Genomic DNA, 26,832 nt, shown 5'->3' with positions numbered 1-26,832 from the left:
CCCCAAGGCACATCATCTGATTTCCTTTTTTTGGGTACGTAATTGTGAAGGCTCAAGATGAACGGTGTAGAATTTGGCAGGCAGAAACTTGAGGTGTCTGTCGATATAAGTGAATGGTGAAGCTCATGGTGCTGCAGTTTCCTGCATTTAGAGCAAGCAAAATGCTTGGATCAGAGAAGGAAAGCTTCTCATTCAATGCTGCACTTGCAAGGTCCTTACCTAGGTAGGGAGCAGTCACTGCCACTGACCCAAAGAGTCATTAAAAAGGCTCCTCTCCTTTTGTACATAACAAGGCACTTCTTTCAGTGGTCATGCAAACAATGGTATTTCATTGGTTTCAGTGTCAGGCATGGTTAGTATCAGACATTGGGATGCAGAAGTCAAAAGAAAAAATAAAACAAACAAAAAACATTCTTCTTTCTTCCTTAGATTTTGCTTGAAGTTCTGGGGAATGATTTCATCTTACTCTGCTGCCCTGGAACATTTCGGTCACTCACAGGATCCTGATGTCTTGGACACGGGATCCGAAGGTGGATTCCCACCAACACGTGGCTCTGTCGTGGATGAGGTTACTGCCCAGAGGGCAATGTTACTCTGCTGCAGCAATCCTGTGTCTTAGCCCTGGATTCCCCGAGTTCTTTTTAGACGATACATACACGTATCTGTTATGTCACACACGTAGGTTATTTTCTGGGCAGAGAGAGTTCTCTGCTTGGAGCTTTCACAAAAGCACCCTCATGAATCACAGAGAAGTCTCAGCATTCATACTAAACTCTCAACAAAGGAAGATGGGGGAAGTCCAGTGTAGCTGACGTGTACTTAGATGTCAGAAGAGCAGCACAGAGCCTGACAGCACTAACCATAAGAAAAACAGTCAATGACTTCGATTATACAAAATTAAAGATTTCTATTCAGCAAAGCTCACCACGAATAAACTTAACAGTTGGGTGGCAGAATGGAAGAAGACATATGCAATGTCTTCAACTGAAAAATGGATTAATATCTGGAATACAAACCAACAAGATAGAAGATTGCAATCTCAACATGAAATGAGGCAAAATATGTTAACTGGTGAAAGCAAAGATGAAAAAAAGAGAAGAAAAAACTCAAACAACTAGCATGCCTATAAAAAGAGATTTAAAAGTATTGGTTATTACACACGTTCAAATTAATAAACAGTGCCATGTCATTTGACAGTATGAGGCCAGCAAAATCAGAGAGCTGGGTAATACTAAATGTTGGCATGATTGAGGAGAATCCTTAAGCATGGCTGGTAAAGGTGAGGACTGGACGCAGATGTGTACCCCAAGACCCAACAGTTTCTTGCCAGATAGATGTCTCAAAGAAGTCCTCCTACACATCCCTAAGGAGAGGCTGTTCATTGCAGATTGGGGGCTGAGAGTCCATTACTGAGAAGGCAGAGAGTAAATTATGAAAGATGAACACCACCGAGTATTTTATGCAGCAGTTCGAAGCAACAGATTCAATAGCCACATAACAACATGGACAATTCTTGAAAATGGAATGCTTTGTGAAAAGAAGGAAAGGAAATACGAGATCTACAACAAAATGCTATAGGAATTAAAAATGAATGCTCACAAAATAACAATACACATTGGGTGAGAATGCATATAAACAAAAAGACATTCATGTTAAATCACAAGTGGTTGCTGTGGCAAATGGGAGTAAGCAATGGGGGCAAAAGAGAATAAGTAAAACAAGAATAGGGTCTTGCCTGGACCAGGGACAATCATGTGCAATGAGCTGGGGAGTATCATGAACTCGTCTCTCTGCCCTGTGGTCTGAAACTAGGCAGGAAGGAAGGGAAAGAGGGAGGGAAGAAGAAAGGGAATAATGAAGGCTGCTGGTGGTGGGAACAACAGCGGCCTTGGAAGCAAGATAACAAGAGAGGGGGAACACAAACAACTGAGTTTAGGCACGCAGGGGTGATCGTGAGCATATAAAAGTCCCCCAGGAATCCTAACAAGTTCTGGGGGTGGTGGGAGGGGGGACGGTGAGCTTCTGGTAGTCATTCTATATGAATAAGAAAGAAAAGGGTGATCCTAAAGAACTAGATTTGGGAACTTCTGGATTATAAAATAATTGAGAAAATACTACTTATCATGCAAAGAGATCTCTTTCCTCTGGTGGCAGTTTGGTCAGGAGCTGCTGGGTTTTGAGAGAAAGGTGAAGGGGAGAAGGGTATCCCTCCTTGGTTTTGAGGCAAAGATGGAATGTGCAGGAGATGCCCTCTGTGGGTGGTTTGGTCAGTAGGCTGTGGAGCGGTGTGAGAGTGAGACTGAAAATCTATCACACTATGAAAAAAAGCCTCTGTGCCTAAACTAATATGAAAGCTGGGTTAGTGGTAACATGGTCATATCCTCCTCAGTTAAAATATAAGAGAGCAGTAGCTTTGTTTTGTCTCAATTCTGTACTATCCCAAACCTATCTAATAAAAGAGTAATATGCAAATTAACCATCACTCTGCTACACCCACAAGCCACGCCCACAAGCCAATCAGGAGCAAATATGCAAATAAACCCAACCAAGATGGCTACGGCCACAGAGAGCAGGAGGGAGGCTTGGGTTTCCCCGGCAATGGAGGAAGCCAAGCTTTCCGCCTGCCCTTGCCGGCCTAGGCCTCCACTCAAGGCTACAAAGTTTCAATGATAGAAGATACATAAATCCAAACAGAAATGGCAGCAGCCACGGAGCTGGAAAGAGCAGGAGGCTAGGGTTGCCCCCGGTGATGGAGGAAGCCAAGCTTTCCACACACCCTGGCTGGCCCAGGCCTCAGCTTAAGGCTACAAAGTTACAATTATAGAAGATACATAAATCCAAAAAAAAATGGCTGCCGCCTCAGAGCAAGCAGAAGGCTTGGCTCTGCTCAAGGCTACAAAGTTTCAATTGTAGAAGATAAATAAGTCCCAGATACCAGGGCCTCCGCTTGGGTCGCCAGGGGGTGTGGCTGGCCTGCAAACCACCACAGGGCCCTCGCCCAGGCCACCTCACGCCCCAAGGGAACCCCCATCCTGATCTGGGACACCCTTCAGGGCAAACCAGCTGGCCTCCACCCATGCACCAGGCCTCTATCCTACCTAATAAAAGAGTAATATGCAAACTGACCATCACTCCAACACGCAAGGTGGCTGCCCCAATGTGGTCAAAGATCCTGCCCCCATGTGGACACAAGATGGCCACCACAAGATGGCCAGCAGGGGAGGGCAGTTGGGAGGGACCAGGCCTGCAAGGGAGGGCAGTTGGGGGCGATCAAGCCTGCAGGGGAGGGCAATTAGGGGTGACCAAGCCAGAAGAGGAGGGAATTTGGGGTGACCAGGCCTGCAAGGAAAGGCAGTTGGGAGGGACCCAGGCCTGCAGGGGAGGGCAGTTAGGAAGGACCCAGGCCTGCAGGGGAGGGCAGTTAGGGGTGACCAGGCCTGCAGGGGATGGTAGTTAGGGGTGACCAGGCCTGCAGGGGAGGGCAGTTAGGAGCAAACAGGCTGGCAGGGGAGCAGTTAGGCATCAATCAGGCTGGCAGGGGAGTGGTTAGGGGGTGATCAGGCTGGCAGGCAGAAGTGGATAGGGGCAATCAGGAAGGCAGGCAGGTGAGCAGTTGGGAGCCAGCAGTCCTGGTTTGTGAGAGGGATGTCCGGTGGGATCATGCCTAAACGGGCAGTCGGACATCCCTTGAGGGGTCCCAGATTGGAGAGGGTGCAGGCTGGGCTGAGGGACACACCCCCTAAGAAAGGACAAGGAAATCATTTTAATTTGAGACTTAAAAAGAGATTTATACTTGTCCTTTCTTAATTTCGTGCACCGGGCCTCTAGTGCATTAATAAAGGGCCTGAAAAAATTAAAAAAAAAAAAAAATTTACCACAGCAAAAGATACTTTTTTATTTGAGAAAAATGCACACTGTATCAATATACTATACGTATATCATAAAAGTTATAATTCTTTATTCTTACCTTCAATTCTGTAATGTAAATTTTCTATTATAAAAATACATTTACCTTTTTTTTTAGGATGTCCAGCTCCTGAAAACAAACAAAAAAATCACTGTAGCAAAAAGATAATTTTCACTTGAATAAAATAGACGCAAATCATTATTATTTTAGACATAGTTTAACAATTTAAATTTACAAAAACATAAAAGTGGATCACAGTATGCCATCTTCCTTTGATTTTTAATACTGCATAATAAATGTTTCATCTTCTATTTAACACACCAATTTCACCACAGCAAGGAAATCATTTTAATTTGAGACTTAGAAAGAGATTTATACTTGTCCTTTCTTAAAAGGGAAAAAATTAGACCCGTTACAGAAACAGAAGGGTAAGCAGAAGTAACAATGACAGTTGACTAAATATATTTTTTATACAGAGTCAAGAAATTAATAAGAAAAGTAAGCATTATGTTGTAATTATTCCCTTGCAGTGGATTTTTAAAAATTGATTATATCCTGTTCTTTGACCTTAAACTTTAGAGTTTTGAATCAGGAGGAGAAGGAGGAAAGAGAGGGAGTAGGGAAGACGGAGGAAGAGGAAGAGAAGAAACAAAAAATATTATTATATGGATGAAGTGAACTCAAATAGCTTCAGAGAAAGATGGATACTGTATGATCTCATACTGCAAATCTCAAAAAACCAAACTCATTGCACAGAGATTCGATTTGTGGTTACCAGAGAAGGGGTAGGGAAAGGGGAACTGGGTGAAGGTGGTCAAAAGGTACAATTTAGTTGTTTCTATTCATAATTGGTTAAAAGATAATTAAATACTGGGGATGTGATGTACAGTATGGTGACTACAGTTAGCACTGCTATATGGCATATTTGAAAGTTGCTAAGAGAATAAATCCTGAAAGTTCTCATCACAAGGAAAAATACTTTTTAAAAAACTATGTGAGGTGATAGATGTCCATGGAATTTATAATACTTTCACAATATACATGTGTGTGTCAAGTCATTACAATGCTGTCTGTCAAGATGCTTATACTGTGCTGTGTATCAATCATATCTCAATAAAACTGGGAGGAAAACTGCCAGTCTTCACTGACAAAAGCCCTGGTTTACTGTCTTCCTCCCTGAAAAATTTTTTTGAAACTTCTTTCTCCCTTCTCTTTACAAAGGATTTTAACTACATTTAGTGAACATAAAAGTATTTTGCTCAATTGCTTATATACCCTTCAAAAGAAATGATAAGATTTGAAATCCTAAAAGTGTTTTTTAATCTAATTTTTTAACTTAAGAAGTGATATCAATGGAAAATTAAACAAAATTTCAGTGAAGTCAAATATTTGACATACCAAGTAATGACAAAATAGAATTAGCATTGATTCATTTATCCATACATATCTTCAACATTTATTTAATGTTTATGTGTAAGGTAAATGCTTATTTGTATTTAATGCTTATGTGTAAGGTAAATGCTTCCCCACTGGTCTCCCTGCATCTCCCCTTACCCTGTACAGGCTATTTTCCACCCAGCCAGCAGGGTAATCTTGATTTAAAATGTGAGTCAGCCCGGCTGGTGTGGCTTAGTGGTTGAGCGTCAACTTATGAACCAGGAGGTTATGGTTCGATTCCCAGTCAGGGCACATGCCTGGGTTGTAGGCTCCATCCCCAGGGTGGGGTGTGCAGGAGGCAGCCAATAAATGATTCTCTCTCATCACTGATATTTCTATCTCTCTCTCCCTCTCCCTTCCTCTCTGAAATAAATAAAAATATATTTTTAAAATACTCATAAAATTCTGAACAAGACTGGCAAAATATTAATAATTGTTGAAGCTGGGAGATATATAAGAGTTCATTCTAATAGACTCTTTTTGTTATGTAGGAAAAATTTCTAACAGAAGTTCTGAAATAACAAATAAATATTTAATAAATAAAAAGAATATTCCATAGTTCTTCAAATGCTCACTCAATAGTACTCTTACTGCTATATCCTCTTATGATCACTTAAGATTACAATTTTCCTTTTAAAAAAAGTTTTAGAATCCCTGGATTGAATAATGAGCAAAAGTAACCACAAAACCTTATATTACCTTTACAACCAATTTCATCATCTCCTGTAATGCAATCCATCTCACCATTGCACTTATACTGGTTTGGAATACAAACACCCGATTTACAAAGGAAACTTCCATCTTGGCACCCTATGCAAACATGAATAGAAGAGTTTTGGTTTTCTTTTTTTATTCTTAAAATTGAATGAGATGGAATCTTGATTCAAACACATTAATTCTACAAAGACATTTTTAAACAGTTGGGAAAATGTATACTTTTCTTACTCAGTAAAAAGTTCTTTTTTAGTCAGAAGGATGCATTTGGGGGATTTAAAGGCTAGGTTGATCTCTACCTTTACAGCACAGCTCATCACTTTGGTCTCCACAGTCATTGACACCATCACAGGCCTTACTCTGAGGAATGAGTTTCCCATTCACACACTGAAAGGAGTCATTTGTTGAAGAAACTGTAAAGTAAGAATTGTCTTTGTGAAATTTTTTTGTGGAGTTGTGGGTGACATGCTACTCACATCTATGGAATAGTTAAGATAAAGTCAGGCATCAAATAAAAACTAATATAAAATGTATCAGTAGCATCAATATAGTATATGTTGTTAATAAGGAAAATAAATACCAAAACTGGCTTATGAAGGCCCTGCCATTGTCTCTGAAAACCAGTACTTCCTGTGTAGGTCTGTACTTGCTGAGACTGGGACAGGGGTTCAGGAATCAGGAGCACTTGCTGATACTGGCTAACACTAGTCCTCACCCTTTCTTTTCATGCTGCTACATTCATCCCCACCCTCACTGCAAGACTTACTTGGGTAGTGCCATTTACATTTTGATGGTACATTTTTTTAGCACCATTAAAGGGTTTGGCCTTTAACACCATATATATGGCTAAAATATTCCAATGTCAGGATGGAGGAGAAAGAGTGGCCTGGAAATGGAAACACGGATGTGGTCACCAATATTTTAAAGGAATGTGTATTGGCTGACCGTCTCAAAGGAGATCCCGAGGTTTCTTCTGATGTTTGATTGACTTGTGCTTGCTGTGTTAACTTTAATCCAGATGTTCAAGGAAGCAAAGGGGAGTCAAGCAACTTTGCTTCCCATATAGAAACGTGGACAGAATTAATATTTGAGTGGCAAAAAGGTACAACAGGGGAAGAACACCAATTTAGGCTCATTCCAAAACATGATTTTGCCTCTGTGACTGGCAACTGGGTATCCATCATTTGTTTGTTTGTTACAGGCTTGGTTTGAAATAAACAACCTTGAAGAAAGGAAAAATATCAGGCAAAAACACTCTACCAACCTGCATTCAGTGTGTAACACACCACACCAGCTAAACCCTGGTTACTTTTAGTTTTTCTCTTAGTAAAAGTACATTCAGTCAAGCTGGACTCGAATCCTTGACAATGCACCTGCAGACATTCAGTGGGACTAGTATGGAGATCTTCAGGAAAATGAAAGCTTTCTTGAATATCATGAGCTCCTCTGCAAATAGAATAAATGAAACATTAGGGTAAAGTAATGAATGCTTTGCATATAACCTTATTGTAGAGGAAAGGGAATAGAGTTTTTTCTACATATGAGAAGTAGCTTGAACAAGATGCTTAAAAGCATCAGTATCTTCACCTGTAAAAGGGAATATAGCTATCTCACCAAGTTTTGTAAAGGTTAACTATAAAAGTTCATTTAAACTGACTAGCCAGATTTCTAAACATGGCAAGCACTCAGCAAAAACTGGTTTCCTCTCCTGTTTCTTGTTAAGGAGGATTGCTTCTTCTTCCTCACCCTTGATGTTCCTTCCAACTTGAATTGTGCCATTCTTGACCTCTCTCCATCTTTTAATTCCTCTTCACTCCAGGAAAGGGAATGGATTAATTTGATCAGGGAATTTTGGAAATACAAATCAGGCAAGGTGAGCCCAGCTTTTTCATTTTCGGGGGCAGGAGGGTTGGGCCTTTGTACCTGCACCATGCTGGAAGGCTTACCATGTTGGCCCCATTTTTGCCTATGATTTGGGAGGTTAAGTTGGTTTAATTTTAGTAGGTCCATTTTGCCTTTACACTAAGCTACATCCACAATTAATCTTTAACAGTATTAAGGTGATATTTTGGCATCTATATGCCATTTCCTGGACTTCTCAATTTGTTCAAAATTTGTGTGGGCAGGAGGCTATATATTCTAGAGGTGATGAGTTACAGTAAACTATTCTTGGACAGTCAACTGCTCTCTACTTCTCTTTAGAAGCAAATGAGAAAAAAGGATATAAAAAAAAGTTGAGCAGCCCGGCTAGTGTGGTTCAGTGGTTGAGCATTGACCTATGAACCAGGAGGTCATAGTTCAATTGCTGCTCAGGGCACATGCCGGGGTTGTCGCCCAGGTTGTGGGCTCCATCCCCAGTGTGGGGTGTGCAGGAGGCAGCCAATCAATGATCCCCTCTCATCATTGATATTTCTATCTCCCTCTCCCTCTCCTTTCCTCTCTGAAATCAACAAAAATATATTTTAAAAAAGATACTTCAAGCAAATATAAATAAAACTAAAGCATTAATAGCAATATAAATATAAGATAAATTAGCATGAAAGGCAAAACAAAGAGGGTATTGTTAATTATTTCAGATCCATAATGAGGTAACAGTAGTCATGAAACTGTGCCAAACAGCATAGAAATATGAGAACAAATGGGAGCTCTTTGGGGTAACCTGACGGGTGAATAATTTGAAAAAGCTTTCAACCTAAAACTATCTGAAAATATTAGATAAGGTATAATAAACGCCTGTAGTGAGCTCTTAAGGAAGTGAGGGAAATACCCAATGGCTCAAATCAGAGAAGTCTGGCCATGAGCTTATGCAAAATATGATAAGAACAAAATACTGAGAGATCAAAGACTAGGTTTATGATTAGGTTGAATCACAGGTTGTGGGTCACAAACTGTTGAAAATCATAAATACCCTGTGACTCAATTTAATGATAAGAGAATCTCATTGAGGAACAACTAGCAGATACAGTTGAGGAGGAAGAAAACAGAATCCAGATTTATGGAGTGAGATGCAAGAGGTAACAAAAACCAAGAAGTTGGTTAAATCAAGTAAATATGAGTAAGCACTAACTGAACAACAACAATAATAATTGCTTATTATATGATGATAGCAATTAACTTCAAGGACATATTAAAATAAGGTGGAACTAAATACTGGAAACTTGATAAGGTAATGCCATTCTTTGTTTTATTCCTGAAGAGGGTGAGAACTTGCTAAGTCAAGGATTCACGGTGTTAATGTAAAGATAGGCACTAAAGGAATAGAAATAGAATGTATAACTTCCAAACCACATAGAGGAAAAAAGGGGGAAAATTAAAAAAGCAACAGCACCTTTATTAACCTAATAGATGTTAGTAAAGTAAGAAACAAGAGCACAGAAAAGGCAGGTTAAATAATAAGCCCAAAATAAGATAGGAAAAAAAAACTAACAATGTAAATAATCACAACAGTGTAAATGGACTACACTGTGCAGATAGTGATTGTCATGTTCCATTAAAAAAAAACTAGATATATGCTGTTTGTAAGGGACATACTTAAAATATAAAGACACAGAAAACTTGTAAGTGGGAAATAATTTGAAGAAGGCAGTTAATAAGCCTGCTTATTCTAATGAATAACATATCTATTATATAGAACCCTGCACATGAAGTATTTAAAATATATTTGGCACAAAGCAAGACTCAACAAATATTTAAACAGTTGTCACCAGATAGAGACATTCTCTGAATACAATATAATTAAATAGAAAATCAATAACAAAAAGCTAACTAAAAGCAAACTATTTATTAGGAAAGGAAAATAACTGCTAAATTATGTATGGGACAGAGATTAATTCATATTGAAAATTAGAAAATATTTTGAGGAGAAAAAAAAGGGCAGCGGAATAGACAGATGTGTCCCGAGCCTTGTCCCGGAACAGATAGAACAGCTGAGGGTCACACGGGGAGTGTCTGTTGGTGAGTTAAGGGACAGCTATACTCCAGGAGAAGGTGGGGGACTGCTGGATGGGGCTGCCCTGACCGGGCAGCCCCCACTGCTGCTGGGTTCCCTCCCAGAGCCACTGGCTCGGATGCGGAGACTGCGCCATCTTGAAGGGGAAAGTGGATATTATCGGAAGCCTGAAAATCTACAACTGTGGCACCCACCGAACAGCTGCGAAGCCCAGAGCACCGGTCCCCAATTGGCGCAAACACGCGGATTCAGAGGAGCTCTACACTCCACCACAGAAAGGTCAGATTTCGCCTGGGATAAGGAGAGAGAGAACTACATAACCAGACACCCGGAGAAGAGAGACCATGGGGAGACAAAGAAACAGCCCGCATATGAAAGAAAAGCAGGCATCACCAGAAAAGGAAGTAAACGAAATGAAGGCAAGTGACCTGTCAGAGAAAGAATTCAGAGAAATGGTCATAAGGTGGCTGAAAAGAATGGAAGACAAATTTGACAATATGTGTAAGAACCAAGAGGAAATGAAGAAGAACCAAGGAGAAATGAAAAATGACATTGCTGCTGTAAAGAACTAAATAGAAAGCATCAAGAGTAGATTAGAAGAAGAAGAAGACTGCATCAGTGAGCTAGAAGGCAAGGTAGGAAAAAATACACAGGTAGAGCAGCTTCTAGAAAAAAAAAACTTAAAAAGCAAAAGGAGAGCCTAAGAGAACTTTGGGACAACACAAAACAAAACAACATCCGCATAATTGGGGTTCCAGAAGGAGAGGAAACTGAGCAAGAATAGAAAACCTGTTTGAAGAAATAATGACAGAAAACTACCCTGATATAGGGAAGAAAAAACCCACACAAATCCAAGAAGCTCACAGAGTCCCAAGCAAAATGAACCCCAAAAGACCGACGCCAACACACATTATAATTAAATTGGCAAGCACCAACGACAAAGTAAGAATCTTAAAAGCGGCCAGAGAGAGACAGAAAGTTACCTACAAAGGAACCCCCATCAGACTAGCAACTGATTTCTCAACAGAAACTCATTAGGCCAGAAGGGAATGGAATGAAATATACAAAGTCATGCAAAGGAAGGGTCTGAATCCAAGAATACTGTACCCAGAAAGGCTATCAATCAAAATTGAAGGTGAAATCAGGAGAGTCACAGACAAAAAAGGACTAAGGGAATTTATTACCACCAAACCAGCAATGCAAGAAATGCTAAAGGGTCTGCTGTAAAAAAAGAAATAGGAAGCGAAGAAGGAACACAGGGGTAAAGAATAAAAATGGCAACAAATAAGTACCTATCAATAATAACTTTAAATGTAAATGGATTAAATGCCCCAATCAAAAGACAAAGGGTAACGGATTGGATAAGAAAACACGACCCATATATCTGCTGTCTAGAAGAAACAAACCTCAGAAAAAAGACGCACACAGACTGAGGTTGAAGGAATGGAAAAGGTTTTTCAGGTGAATGGAAATGAAAAAAAAGCTGGGGTAGCAATACTTATATCTGACAAATTAGATCTCAAAGTGAAGGACATAACAAGAGATAAGGAAGGCCACTTCATAATACTAAAGGGAGCAATCCAACAAGAAGTAATACTCTGGTAAACATATACGCACCCAATACAGGAGAACCCAAATACATAAAAAAACACTCCTGGAGGATATCAAGGGAGAGATTGACAGCAATACAATCATAGTAGGAGACTTTAATACCCCACTATCACCATTGGACAAAAACTCAGCAAAGAAACATCAATTCTAAATGACTCACTAGACCAGATGGAATTAATTGACATCTTCAGAACATTTCACCCCAAAGCCACAGAATATACATTCTTCTCAAGTGCACATGGGTCATTTTCAAAGATAGACCATATGTTGGGTCATAGGCAAAGTCTCTTCAAATTCAAGAAGATAGAAATTATATGGAGCATCTTCTCAGATCACAGTGGCATAAAACTGGAAATCAACTACAATAAAAACAATCCAAAGAAATCAAACACATGGAGACTAAACAGCATGCTATTAAACAATGACTGGGTTACCAGAGAGATCAAGGAAGGAATAAAAAACATCATGGCAACAAATGACAATGAAAACACAACAATCCAAAATCTATGGGACACAGCTAAAGCAGTCTTGAGAGAGAAGTTCATAGCTCTACAAGCCTACTGCAAAAAACAAGAAACAATGGTAATAAATTACCTAACCCTACAACTCAAAGAGTTAGAAAGAGAGCAATAAGAAAAGCCCAGTGTAAGCAGAAAGAAGGAAATAATAAAGATCAGAGCGGAGATAAACAACATAGAGACCAAAGAAACAATACAAAAGATCAACAAAACCAAGAGCTGGTTCTTTGAAAGGATAAACAAGATTGATGAACCTCTAGCCAGGCTCACCAAGAAGCAAAGAGAGAGGACCCAAATAAACAAAATCAGAAATGAAAGAGGTGAAATAACAACAGACCCCACTGAAATACAAAGGATTGTTAAAAAATACTATGAACAACTCTATTCCAACAAATTGGACAACCTGGAGGAAATGGACATATTCCTAGAAAAATATAACCCTCCAAAACTCAATCAGGAAGAATCTAAACAGCTCAATAGGCCAATAACTATGGGAGAAATTGAAGCAGTCATCAAAAAGCTTCCAGCAAACAAATGCCCGGGACCAGATGGCTTCACAGGGGAGTTTTACCAAACATTCAAGAAGAACTACAACCTATCCTCCTCAGACTATTCCAAAAAATTCAAGAGGAAGGAACACTTCCAAACTCATTCTATGAAGGCAGCATCACCCTAATACCAAAACCAGATAAAGACAACACAATGAAAGAGAATTACAGGCCAATATCCCTCATGAACATAGATGCCAAAATCCTCAACAAAATTCTAGCAAATCGGATCCAGCACTACATCAGAAAGATCATACACCATGACCAAGTAGGATTTATCTCAGGAATGCAAGGATGGTACAATATCCGCAAATCAATAAACGTGATACATCACATAAACAAATTGAGAGATAAAAATCACATAGTCATATCAATTGATGCAGAAAAGGCATTTGACAAAATCCAACACCCTTTCTTTTTTTTAAAAAAATATATTTTATTGATTTTTTATAGAGAGGAAGGGAGAGGGATAGAGAGTTAGGAACATCGATGAGAGAGAAACATCAATCAGCTGCCTCCTGCACACTCCCCACTGGGGATGTGCCCGCAACCAAGGTACATGCCCTTGACTGGAATCGAACCTGGGACTCTTCAGTCCGCAGGCTGACGCTCTATCCACTGAGCCAAACCGGTCAGGGCTCCAACACCCTTTCTTGATAAAAACTCTCAACAAGGTGGGAATAGAAGGATCATACCTCAACATAATAAAAGCTATATATGATAAACCCACAGCTAACATCATACTCAATGGGCAAAAACTAAAACCATTTCCCCCAATAACAGGAACGACAGGGATGCCCACTCTCACCACTCCTGTTTGACATAGTACTGGAAGTATTAGCCATTGCAATTAGACAAGAAGAAAAAATAAAAGGCATCCAAATTGGAAAAGAAGAAGTAAAGCTGTCCTTATTTGCAGATGACATGATGTTATACATAAAAAACCCTAAAGACTCCATCAAAAAACTAATAGACTTAATAAATGAATTCAGCAATGTAGCAGGATACAAAATTAACGCCAAGTAATCTATGGCATTTCTATACACCAATAGTGAACTTACAGAAAGAGAGACTAAAAAAGCAATCCCATTTACCATCGCACCAAAAAATTAAGATACCTAGGAATAAACTTAACTAAGGAGGTCAAAGATCTATACGTGGAAAACTACATGACACTGAAAAACGAGATAGAGGAAGACATAAACAAATGGAAGAACATACCATGTTCATGGATTGGGAGAATCAACATCATTAAAATGTCCATACTATCCAATGCACTTCCCATTAAAATACCAACGGCATATTTCGCAGACCTAGAACAAACCTTCAAAAAATTCATCTGTAATAAAAAAAGACCTCGAATAGCTACAGCAATACTGAGAAAGAAGAACAAAGTAGGGGGGAATCTCAATACCAGATTTCAAGCTGTATTACAAAGCCACTGTTCTCAAAACTGCCTGGTACTGGCACAAGAACAGACATATAGATCAATGGAATAGATTAGAGAACCCAGAAATCGACCCAAATCACTATGCTCAATTAATATTTGACAAAGGAGGCATGAACATACAATGGAGTCAAGACAGTCTATTCAACAAATGGTGTTGGGAAAATTGGACAGATACATGCAAAAAAATTAAACTAGACCACCAACTTACACCATACACAAAAATAAACTCAAAATGGATCAAGGACTTAAACATAAGACAGGAAAACATAAAAATACTAGAGGAATCCACAAGCAGGGAAATCTCAGACATATGCCGAAGCAATATCTTCACTGATACTGCTCCTAGGGCAATGGAAACTAAAGAGAAAATAAACAAATGGGACTACATAAAAATAAAAAGCTTTTGCACAGCAAAGGAAACCATCAATAAAACAAGAAAGCCCACTGCATGGGAGAACATATTTGCCAATGATATCAACGATAAGGGTTTAATCTCCAACATTTACAGGGAACTCATGCAGCTTAACAAAAAGAAGATAAACAACCCAATCAAAAAATGGGCAACTGATCTAAATAGATACTTTTCAAAAGAAGACAGAAGGAAGGTCAAGAGACATATGAAAACCTGCTCAAAGTCACTAATCATCAGAGAGATGCAAATCAAACGACAATGCGGTACCATCTCACACCTGTCAGAATGACTATCATCAACAAATCAACGAACAACAAGTGTTGGCGAGGATGCGGAGAAAAAGGAACTCTTTTGCACTGCTGGTGGGAATGCAGACTGGTGCAGCCACTGTGGAGAACAGTATGGAGTTTCCTCAAAAAACTGAAAATGGGCCCTAACTGGTTTGGCTCGAGCGTCTGCCTGTGGACTGAAGGGTCCCAGGTTCGATTCTGGTCAAGGGCATGTACCTTGGTTGCGGGCACATCCCCAGTGGGGGGTGTGCAGGAGGCAGCTGATCGATGTTTCTCTCTCATTGATGTTTCTAACTCTGTATCCCTTTCCCTTCCTCTCTGTAAAAAATCATAAAATATTTAAAAACAAAACAAAACAAAACAAAAAAAAAACTAAAAATGGAACTCCCATTTGACCCAGTAATCCCACTTCTAGGAATATATCCCAAGAAACTAGAAACACAAATCAGAAAGGATATATGCACCTCTATGTTCATAGCAGCACTATTCACCATAGCTAAGATTTGGAAACAGCCTAAGTGCCCATCAGCAGATGAGTGGATTAGAAAACTGTGGTACATCTACACAATGGAATACTATGCTGCACTAAAAAAGGAGTTCTTACCATTTGCAACAACATGGATGGAGTTGGAGAGCATTATGCTAAGTGAAATAAGCCAGGCAGAGAAAGATAAATATCACATGATCTCACTCATTTGTGGAATATAATGAACAACATAAACTGATGAACAAAAATAGATCCAGAGACCAAGAAACATCAATCAGAACATCAAACCTCAGGGAAGGTAGGGGAGGGTGGGGGTATCGGGAGAGATCAACCAAAGGACTTGTATGCATGCATATAAGCCTAATCAATGGACACAGACAACAGGTGCGTGAGGGCATGAATGGGAGGTGGGGGGTAATGGGGGAATAAGGACACATATGTAATACCTTAATCAATAAAGAAATTTTTAAAAAAGAAAATATTTTGAACTCAACAATAAGTGAAATACAACTTATGGAGGCCAATGGAATGCAGATGAAACATTAGGGCAAAATATATACCTTAAATGCCTATCTTAGAAAAAAGAAACATTGAAAATTGATGAGTTAAATATTTAACTCAAGGAATTAGAAAAATTACATACAGAAAAGAAGAGAGAGCCAAACATAATAGCAGCAAAAGTTAATGAAGTTGAAAATAAACAAGGGACAATTTTCAAATATAAAAATAAAAAACGATTAATCAAATAGACAAATCTATGCAAGGTTGATCAAGAAAAAAAGGAAGAATGCCTAAATAAATAATATTAAGTATGAAAAGTAGACACAATTTTAGATGAGGTGAGACAGACAGGAATGAATGTTTGTAACTGTCCAAATCAGCAAAGAATTTGTATCCAGATACTTTAACAAACTTCCAGTTGCTCTGTGCCCAGCAGTGTTCTAAGAGCTCGTCAATTATGAGCACACTTAATCTGTCTAACAATGCTGGATTGAGGCAGGCAGTTCATATTCTCAGGTTGCATATGAGGAAGTTGTGTCCGGTAATCAAAGAACAAATAGTTGGAACAAGAAAATCAACTCTGAGAAAACCCCCTGACACAGGCACTCACTGTTGGAATCCAAGGTCGAGGCAGGCCACATTGGCCTGCGTTATGCTCCAGCTGTCATTGCATATGAACATTTTCTTATCTTGGTCTACAAGTTTTACTTCAACAATTCCCTCTGAATCTCTATTGCCATACTTCAAGGAAATGTTAAATTGTCCTAAAATAAAACCAAAAGAACGTGAAACGTTTAGACATTCACTTATCTCCTCTTGATTAAAAGACTTTAAAACAACAAAATACATAATTTCAAATTAACTTTAAACACCATGAAGATTTAACAAGGAAATGGTAAGCAATTATTTTATGAGGGCTTATTATGTGTCACTGGCTGTGCTACCCAGTTCTATAGAATATTACAAAATCCTCACATCAATCCTATGAAGATTAGGCTGATTTATCCCCATTTTTACACACGAGGAACCTAAGTTCCTCCATTTTTATACATGCAGTTAAGTGACCAGGTATTTACTCAAGTAGTGAAGCCAGGAATCTGAACCTGCTATGTCAGTGATTTTCAACCGGTGTGCTGCAAGAATTTGTAAAACGTGCAATACCTGCCTATTGAGTCAGGGGTACTGACCTCTTTTCCCTCAGTCAAATAAGAAGAGTGACAACAGCCAACACAACAAAAGCTGTCTGGTGTGAACGAGTCAAAATTATACTTTTTTTATTTTTGTCAGATGGGCAAAAATTTTATTTTTCTGTGTGCCGCAGAATTTTATAATTAGTTTATGTGCGCCGTGAGATGGAAAAGGTTGAAAATCACTGTACTATACTGAGCTCACTCCAAAGTCCATGCTCTTAAAAGTACACCAAACAAATAATGAAAATGTAAACAAGGTTTGTGTACTCTCATATATTTAAGGCATTTAATGGTTCAAGAGAACAAAAGTCTGACACTGACAAAATAATCTGCACTATTGCTTTCCTCATTTCCAACAGTTAGTAGAGATGGGCTCAAATAATGAGCTTTCTTTCTTCTTTTCCACAGCACTTCAGCATCTTAACTCAGCACCACAAAAATATCTAGGCGACTGCAAACTGGTGTGTATCATGCCTTTAAAAAGAATGTTTTCTTGTGTGTGGTGTAAGAAGGTGGTCTAGTTATATATATATTTTTGCATGTAGCTGTTCAATTTTCCAAACACCATTTATTGAGTAGACTATATTTAGTCCAGTGTATGTTTTTGCCTCCTTTGTCAAATATTAATTGACTATAAAGATGTGGATTTATTTCTGGGCTCTCTATTCTATTCCATTGATCTATATGTCTGTTTTTATACCAGTACCATGCTTTTTTGATTACTATGGCCTTATATCCAGGGGTCCTCAAACTACGGCCCGTGGGCCACATGCAGCCCGCCGAGGACATTTATCCGGCCCGCCGGGTGCCGCTGCCTGTCCTGCTTAGCAGCCGACTCTTCCGGGCCTGCAGTGCGCATAGGAACTTGTTCATAGTTTTTTTTTTTAAACTATAGTCTGGCCCTCCAATGGTCTGAGGGACAGTGAACTGGCCCCCTGTTTAAAAAGTTTGAGGACCCCTGCATAGTATAGTTTGATATCAGGTAGCATGATTCTTACAACTTATTCTTCTTTATCAAGATTGGCGTTGCTATTTAGGGTCTTTTATGGGTCCATATAAATTTTTGAAATATTTGTTATAGTTCTGTGAAATACACCAGTTCTATCTTGATAGGAATTGTGCTGAATTTGTAGATGGCTTTGTGTAGAATGGACATTTTAATGATGCTAATTCTTCCTATCCATGAACACATTTTGCAACAGCGTGGGTGGACCTAGAGAACATTATGCTAAGCGAAATAAGCCAGTCAGAAAAAGATAAGTACCATATGACTTCACGCATATGTGGAATTTAATGAACAAACTGAACTACCAAGCAAAATAGAGACAGACTCACAGAGAGCAGGCAGACAGGAATTACTATTATTCACATCTTGCAGATGTGGACACTGGGGCCCAGAGAGGTCACATAGCTTGTCAATAACCAAGTTGGGGCTTGGTGGGGCTTGTAATTAAATCTGACTGACAGTGAGATTTCTAATCTTAATCACTCCACTAATCTACATATTAGCATCCTAGCCTTCTTACCACATTAGGCACCTGGATGTAGACAAGCTCTCTGATCTGAGGTGTCAAGTGTGCCAGGTTGGTGTATGTCCTAGGTCAGCAGTGACCTGAGCTCCCCTTGGATCAGAGCTGGTGGGGTTGGGGCCAGGGGCTGGTGGGATGAATGCTGGAAGAAATTATTGGGGCTGGAGGTCCAGAGGGGGGCTCCATATCAGTACCAATCTTATGTAAAGACTTTTTCACTGGGTTCTGAACCAAGTCAATGACCTTTTAGGTGGGGACAATTCTGAAGGGCTGGGCAACAAAGCATTGCAGGAGCACTAGGGGAAGACTGGCCTCAAGTCCTCGTGCTCTGGACCCAAGGGCTGGCTCCATTCTTATTTCGTTAGTTATCACACCAATTATTATTGAGACTAGAGAGAATTTTGAATTTTCATCATAACATTTTGTAGGAAAAGTATTTTCTGATAGAAAGTATGGTAGACAATTTCCTTCTTATATCATAGAATAAACTAGGCTTTTCTTGCTCAGGCTGGTGTTGCTCAGTGATTAGAGTGTCGGCCCGTGCACCAAAGGGTCTCAGGTTCGATTCAGGGTCAAGGGCATATAGCCTGGGTTGCAGGGATCCCCAACCCCCCTGGGGCGGAGTGCAGGAGGCAACCAGTCGATGTGTTTCTCTCACATCCGATGTTTCTCGCTCTGCCTCTCCCTTTCACTCTCTAAAAATCAATGGGAAAAAAAATCCTTGGGTGAGAATTAACAACAACAAAACTAGGCTTTTCTTACCTGTAGCTGTACATGCTCCACTGTTTAAAAATTTTGCCTCAGGATAAAGACATTCGTAACTCTTTTGCTGGCAGTAAGTCTGGAAGCTTCTCTTGTTGGTTGAACACACTGTGGTGCCATTCTTTGGGCACTGGTAAGGGAGTTTACAGATGCAGTTCCCATTGATGCACCTCTGCCATGGATGGCAGAAGACTTTATGGCAGAAGAGATTTGTGTATTTTTCAGTTAAGCACTTTCTGTCCACCAGGTCCTCCTGAGATATGCTGGATGTCAAACTTACCTATAAAACACAAATTAAACATTAACATAGCAACAAACCAAAATCTTCTTTTTTGAAGATGAGTAAGTGAAGAAAAAAAACAAAACAGACTCACTTACCCCATAACAAGGGGGATGTGGTCTGGCTGTTTTTAGAATTAGATAAGCCCAGCTTCTAGTGCAGCTTGGGCACTTACATGAAGGTGAGTTTCCTCATCTATAAAATGGGGGTGAGCTCTTCTATTTTGCAAGGTTATTACAAAGATTAGAAATATGCTTATAATGCTTGACAGGTAGTAGGCATGAAATCAATGGGAGCTATTATTATCCTACAACCAGCATAAAATTCTGCCTTTCAAGAAATCAACAAATCTCATCAGTCACATTAAAGAGGAACAAATTTGATGCTAAATATAGTCTTACTAGTGGCCCAGTGCACGGATTCATGCACATTGAAAGGAAATTAATTAGAAGAAATATTTTAATATTGCTATTCGTCCTTTCTCTATAATAGAAGTATCAACCAAATTAATGATTAACAATGACAGATCAAAACACACACATGCAATTGGCGCCAGCAAGAGCTTTATATGTATCATGCATGCATGAGTCAACTTAGCCTTTTCTATATATAGAATAAACTTGCTTAATTAGACCTGCTTTCTGGTTTAGCTAAACTTTTTTCCAGCCCAGTGAAGCACCCCAACTTCTCTTTCAGGTAATTGTCAGCAACACAGTAGTAAATATCAACACGAAGCAGATTGTTATTGTAGATCACACAGGGAGAACAAAAGGTGAAATGTTTAACTGCAGCAGTGTTTGACTATATTATGTGCAGTGAGAAAACCTGAAGTCATTTTCAAGGTCCACCATTTCTTTCTTCTTTTCAGTCGAGTCAAGTTTCTAAACTTTCTAAATCTCCATTTTCCGGCTAATGAAAAGAAAATAGGATTCTACTGAGTCTCCTATATACCTACTCCAGGACTTCTGTGAGGATCAAATGAGATGAGGTACAGGAAAATGCTTCACTGACATTTGGTTAAAGTATAAAATGTTTGCAACTGGCTATAAAGCAAGTTATGTTCCTGGGCTGAAGAAACTGCAAGGAGGCTAGTTGCTAGGGAGAGGAAGCTGGGCGTTGCTATGTGATGTCATTGCCAGGCGCCCACAGCCACCGTTTCTGGGCTTGGCTGGGCTGTGGGTCGCATTTTGTGCCATGGGGTCTCGGCAGTGTTGGCTGCGATTTGGTGAGGTGTCACTCCGGGATGGTGGTGGGGCCTGTGTCCCACGTGGGGAAAGCCAAGTGTTGCTTTGCAGGCACCAGGTCTGCAGTGCTGTTTCTTTGTAAATGTTCATTGCATGTCACAGCAGCAGCTGCATTGAGCGTCTGCCCTCGGTGGTCCGTGCACATCATAGTGACCGATTGGACGTCGGAGGGACACTTAGCATATTAGTCTTTTATATATATAGATGGGAATGAACTGATGAGTGAAATTGATTGTTTCTATTAATAAATGCAAAACTACCTGTTAAACTCCTACTGTGTGCAAATTTTTTCTCAGATGAACATGGCATGGATTCTGTCTTCTAAGTGGAAGAGAGTCTTTCAAGTGGGATTTTAAAAGGCCTCATGGAGGTGGTAGCAGGTGAGCAAGGGGAGGAAGGACAGGTGCTAGCAGAGGGCTGGTGCCAGCAAAGCCCAGGAGGTATGGTGTAGACTGTATTTAGGGAATTGTGAGCAGTCCCAACTGATGGGCATGCAGTGGTGTGTGTGTGTGTGTGTGTGTGTGTGTGTGTGTGTGCGCACTTCAAATGGGGTGGTCATTAGGAAAATGGGGAGGAAGAGGCAGCAGGAGTGAGAGTGAGAAAAGTTTGGAAAGACACTTGAGTAAGCAAAAGCAATGGGATTGGACAATTTATTGCGTGTAGGGGTGGAGGATGATCCTAGGTTTTGAGGTTGAGTGATAGTAAGGATCTATAATGACATTAGTCAAAATAGATATTAAGTTAAATTAAAGCACTATGAATTTTTTTAAAAATAAAGGTTTATTTTATTCTTTAAAAAACATGTTCTTACTGCTTTTTTTTTTGAGAGAGAGGAAAGTAGAGGGAGAGAGAGAAATATTGATCAAGTGCCTTCTGCACACCCTCTACTGATGAGCAACCCAGGCATGTGCTCTGACCAAGAATTGAATCAATTGAGCAGCACCAGTTGGGCAGTACTATGAATTTGGTTTGAGACCTGCTGAGTCTGAGATGCCTGAAGGACATGTATCTGGAGATATTATGTAGGAAGAGGAAATGTGTGACTGAAGCTTAGAAGACAGATTATTAGCTCATTTATCAATTAATTCAATAAATGAGTTAGGAGAATAAATGTCCTGTTCTTACCAGCACACTAACCTGGCTGAGGAATCTCTGATCCATGTGGGCTATGTGCCTTTAGGACAGTGTTCCAGGCCCCTGGCTGACCAGGAGACTTGGGAACATTTCCTGGAAGAGCTGATGTCTGGGCTGAGTTCTGAGGGTGCTGAGGAGGAGGCTGCTGGCAGAGGGGTGGTGGGTAGGCACTCCAGGCAGGACTGGGAGAAAGAACAGTGCTCTTGAGGCTGGAGAATAGAGTGAGAGGTGGTGGGGAGATAAGAGCAGGTCCTGAAGCAGCCACCGAGGGACTTTAAGCTGGGAAGCAAATTTGCATTTGAGGAAAATCTTTCTGGAGATGGATCAGGGAGGGAAAAAGCCAATTAGACCTGCAGGAATCCAGAGAAATATGATGAGGGCTGGGAACGGGCCAATTGGGCCAAAAGTCAGTTGTGGAAAGTCAGTGTTCTTTCTATGCCCTAGTCACCCCCTCTAGAGATGGGTGTTCTGTCCTCTAGTCTCCCCAGCCCCCAGCAACTCGAGCCTCCTCTCCTCTCAGTGCCCTCCAGCTGTGGTCACAGCAAGCTGGTGCAGAAACAAAGCAAACCATCTCTAAGTGTTATTATGAAGACCAATAAAAACCAGTCGATTAAAGTCATGCAAAATTTTGTCATCTTATCCAACGTGCTTTTCAATAAACTTTATTAAATAGCCATAGAAACAAGAAAATTGGACAAATAGGTCATTCAATACACTGCCTTTTGAAACACTAACCTCAAATGAAATCTACCTGTTACACACTTTTCATGGTTCCATGTACCACTTAGTAGAGTTGAAATTTTATGGTTACTTATCTCCTACAGCAGAGACTGTCACTCTTTTATGTATCACCCTTATATTGAAACAGTGGTATTTTAATTGGGTGCAAGAAGAAATCAACTTGATTCTCCTTTATCCCTTTAGATCTTTCTGAAGTCTCATTTTTCCTTGATGTTTGGATAGAAACTTGGACAAGTGCCATGACTTTTCAGTCATCCTTAGATTAGAGCCAAGACAAAAAGTTAAAAGACTCTTAGTCCCAGGAACAATAATATAACAACAATTACAATGCCCAGCTCCGTGTAACCATTGAAACTCTAACCTTCATTTTAGTTGAAAGCTTCTCCTTTTTCCTCGCTGAGATTCATGTTAGGGGCTGGTGGGCCTGATGTTCATGGAGGAAATGGTGAAAAAACACACAAAGACAGAACATGGAGGAAAATTTACGTTTAAGGAGCTGAAGTTATGGGGAAAGCCAAAGAGGCTTTGCTTCCCTTGCTCAGTGTCTCTACTGTTGCAGAGAGCTTCAGAGGATAAAGACTGAAAAAAGGCCATTGAATTTGATGAGCAAAGGCCATCGGGATCCATCAAGGAAATAGTTTTAGTTGAGTGGTAGAGGCAGAAACCAAACCTCGGTGAGTTGAGGCCAGAATGGGAAGTGAAGAAATGGAAGCAGAGTATAGGCTAACCCTTTTCATTGGTCCTGTGCTTTGACATGGGAGACTGAACACAGGCTTTAAAAAACAAATCTCTGCATGTTCCAATAAAATGAGAATAAAAGATTTTTTTAAAAAAAGACATAACCAATAAAGCTAAAGAAAATGAGGAGAGTACTGCAGATTTCATATGTTATCAAAATGTTGGAAGCTAGAAAGCACATGGGCTGGTTGTAAGGGATTTAGCAGACCAGAGAATCTGAAACCCAAGAATAATAAAGGAAGGCCAAAAAAATAAAGCAAATTTATCCCAGAAAAGCTTAGATATTAGGGCAGCTAATACCTCTGAAGAAGATGAAGCAGCTAAAAAAACCAGGGACTTGGTGAAAAGAAATGGTTGTATGAACATGTTATTAAGGAATAATTTGAAAGTGGTTGTCACTGGACAGGGAGAACCAGGAGCGAGCAGCGGTATGATAGAGGGGTCCTTTATGTAACAAGCAAAGACAATAGGTTGGTGATCTTATCTGACTGATCAGTATCTGTTCCCAACCAATTGTTAAACATTTTCAATAGCATCATGGTTTTAAGCTTTGTGGCATTATTTGCCTTTGTAAATTATACATATAAATATATTTGATAAAAATAATTAAATGAAAAATAATGTTATACTTGCAGTAGAGAAAAGATTAGGCTTTGAAGGAGGGAAAATGCATGGGATAGCATAAAAGGACACAAAGTAAAGAGAGATTTTTGTGTCAAGATAGAAGAGATTTCATAATGAATATAGGCTAATGTTGGGAATCTAACAGAATGGGAAAAATTGAAAGTTTAAGAAGAGGGTGCAAAATTGTTGAAATAAGGTTGAGAAGGGGGATATGAAAATATGTAATCAGAGCACTGTGGAGAAGATTGCCTTAGAAATTTATTTCCTTTTTCTACAATTTCTTATTGTAGGTTGGAATCAATTTTATACTAATATCATTTTAAGCTTCAGTTTGATGGAAATGACTAACACTAACACAGTGACTGTTGACAATTACAATACTCAAAAGAGAAATAGAAATTATTGTGGGGCAATTGCTGGGTTCAGTAAGAGTAATGGTTGTTCACACACAGTGTAAAACATGTTGAAAATAGGCTTTAACTCTAAAGAGACTGGGTCAGTCACACGTGTCTATGGGCCCTCTTTGTCCAGAGCAATAGGCTGATGATATTTGAAGAAGTTATTAAAGGGATTTGTAAATGCATTTGTACACTTTGCCTGAAGACAGAAATAAATGATGCCCCATGCATTTATGTATAACCTATCTTTCCAAAGTATGTGGATCAAGCATGTCAAACTCGCGGCCTGAGGGCCGCATGTGGCCCACAATGAATATTTTTGTGGCCCAGCCAACGTAACGGTATGCAAGAAACGTTTTAATAAAAATTTCGTAACTTAATTTTTACAATATCCTTTTATACATAATGATTAATAATGAACTACAACATTCGCTAATGACTGATCACTATAATCGTGTTGCATTCATTTCCCTTATGCGCCTTATGCTCAGGAGCACCATTTCTCTCCACTAATACTAGCAGCAAATATTTCAGCAGCCAATTGCACGTCATTAGTCTTGTACTAATTTGCTTGGTGTGCGCAACAGGAAATATTTTGCTTTCAGAGAACATGAAAAATAGGTTTATTTGCATTACGCTTATTAATTTGTGCAGTTATTGAGTGTCTGGTAAGTTACTGTTCAAGAAAAAGTATTAATTTTTATGAAAATGTTCTATTATTTTATGTTAACTATTACTCATTTATTTCAGCCCTTTGTATTCAGCATGTCACTATCGAAATAAACCTACGTTTCTATGAAAATTGAAGCTTTCATTTTTTTGCGGCCACATAAACTTAAATCTTGTTTATTTGGCCCGTGTTAGCCTTTGAGTTTGACATACTTGATGAAGATGCTATTAAGATTAGTAAGAAGCATCAGTGACTTAACTGTGTCACTTCCTTCCCACAATAACAGATACTAAAATAACAATTACTATTATGTGTGTGGTTGATGATATAAGATGGGGTGGTAGATCTAAGTGTTTTTTAATGTTTATATTTGTTGTAAACATTAGTATTGTTTACAAAATCTTATTTTACTCCACTTCCAGGCAAATGAGAAGATTGCATTTTCTTCTTGAGGTTGGATATGGTGGTGACTTGCTTTGGCTAATAAGATATAAGCTGAAGTAACATGTATTGGTTTCAGGTTGAGTCATATAATTGCCAGTGCTCAATGACCCAGCTTTCTCTTGCCCGGCTGAGAATAGAGTACTATGTGTTGCAGATATACCATAGACTCAAAGCAGCCTAGAATGCTGGGCCAACACAGGGAAGATACTTTCCTTGGAGAGTCACCCAGACTCAGAGTAGACTCTGCCTGAGCAAAATTAACTTTTGTTGTTGTTAAGCCACTGAGATTTGGGGATTGGTTTTACTGCTGCATACCCTAGTTAATACTGACTGATAGAGACTAGATATCTAGATACAGTCTCCATAATGCAAAACCTTGAGAACCACTTGTCTAGGAAGCATGGAACCTAAACCATTCTGTGCGTGAGCTGATTGAGGCATGCCATAGAAGTTTTTCCCCCCATTTTTCTTCAGTCTGGAGTTACAGACCGAAAAAGACTACCAAATACATGGAACAGGTATTCCCAATTGTGTCCCTAGACCATATCTGTGATAATGTGGTGTATTATCTTACAAATGCAGTTTCTTGGGCCCAAACATTAGATCCCTGAATCAGAATCTCTGGGAGAAGGTGTTGGAATCTGTACTTTAAAACAAACTCTAAAGGCTGAAAACCATTCCTGTCGACCAATAATTGTCAAAGTGGCTTATATATACCCTGAGAGTGTAAAGATAATCCAGTGGTTAAAATAACAGAAATTATATTAATTTATATATTTTATTGAAAAAGTAGCAAGAAAATAATCTTTACAAATATTTAAATATGGACTGGGACTTGTTCCTGCGTTCTTAACATATTCACTCAATATTTATAGAGAGCCTACTATGTGCAAGGCACTGTCCTGTATTCTGAGGCTACACATATGAACAGCACCAAGTGAAAGAGCTTACATTTCTAGTAGGAAAGCAGATAAAAATGAATAAGGAATAAATACATAGTATGACATATGGTGACAAATGCTATGTAGGGTGAGAAAGATAGAGATGGTGGAGAGAGAGAGGGGAGGATTGCTATTTTGTAAGGGTTGTCAGGGAAGACTTTGGGGAGAAGTTTACCTTAGAGCAGAAACATGAAGGTGAGTGAGCAAGCCATGCAGATATCTAGAGATGAAGAGTCATGGTCAGAGGAAACAGCTAGGGGAAAGCTGTGTGGTAGAAGCGTATGTGCAGTGTGTGCCCTCTTGGTCTGGAGGA

At 39.5% G+C, this 26,832-nt stretch overlaps 1 protein-coding gene and 1 long non-coding RNA gene across 4 annotated transcripts in view; one reads left to right on the top strand and one right to left on the bottom strand.

Moving 5' to 3' along the window:
• The window catches only part of LOC308256038, a 40,664-nt gene extending 39,065 nt beyond the window's left edge, over positions 1-1,599 (top strand). The window contains exon 4 of one of the 2 annotated variants that reach the window (XR_013961398.1): positions 430-1,599. This is a non-coding gene — a long non-coding RNA (uncharacterized lncRNA). The remainder of the gene's footprint in view (positions 1-429) is intronic. The other variant, XR_013961399.1, reaches the window with a different exon arrangement.
• CFI (complement factor I) overlaps positions 1-26,832 on the bottom strand; it is a 60,742-nt gene that overhangs the window by 23,318 nt on the left and 10,592 nt on the right. For both annotated transcript variants that reach the window (XM_080683862.1, XM_080683863.1), the window contains exons 2-7: positions 19,306-19,585; positions 16,435-16,588; positions 7,323-7,504; positions 6,358-6,471; positions 6,044-6,154; positions 4,013-4,036 (exon numbers count right to left, since the gene is read on the bottom strand). In XM_080683862.1, coding sequence (XP_080539988.1) covers positions 4,013-4,036; positions 6,044-6,154; positions 6,358-6,471; positions 7,323-7,504; positions 16,435-16,588; positions 19,306-19,585 — 865 coding nt within the window. The remainder of the gene's footprint in view (positions 1-4,012; positions 4,037-6,043; positions 6,155-6,357; positions 6,472-7,322; positions 7,505-16,434; positions 16,589-19,305; positions 19,586-26,832) is intronic.

The sequence above is a fragment of the Plecotus auritus genome, assembly GCF_963455305.1.
Source record: "Plecotus auritus genome assembly, chromosome: 1".
NCBI classification, from domain to species: Eukaryota; Metazoa; Chordata; class Mammalia; order Chiroptera; family Vespertilionidae; genus Plecotus; species Plecotus auritus.
The sequence above is the reverse complement of the archived record's forward strand: the minus strand, read 5'-3'. Positions and strand labels throughout refer to the sequence as shown.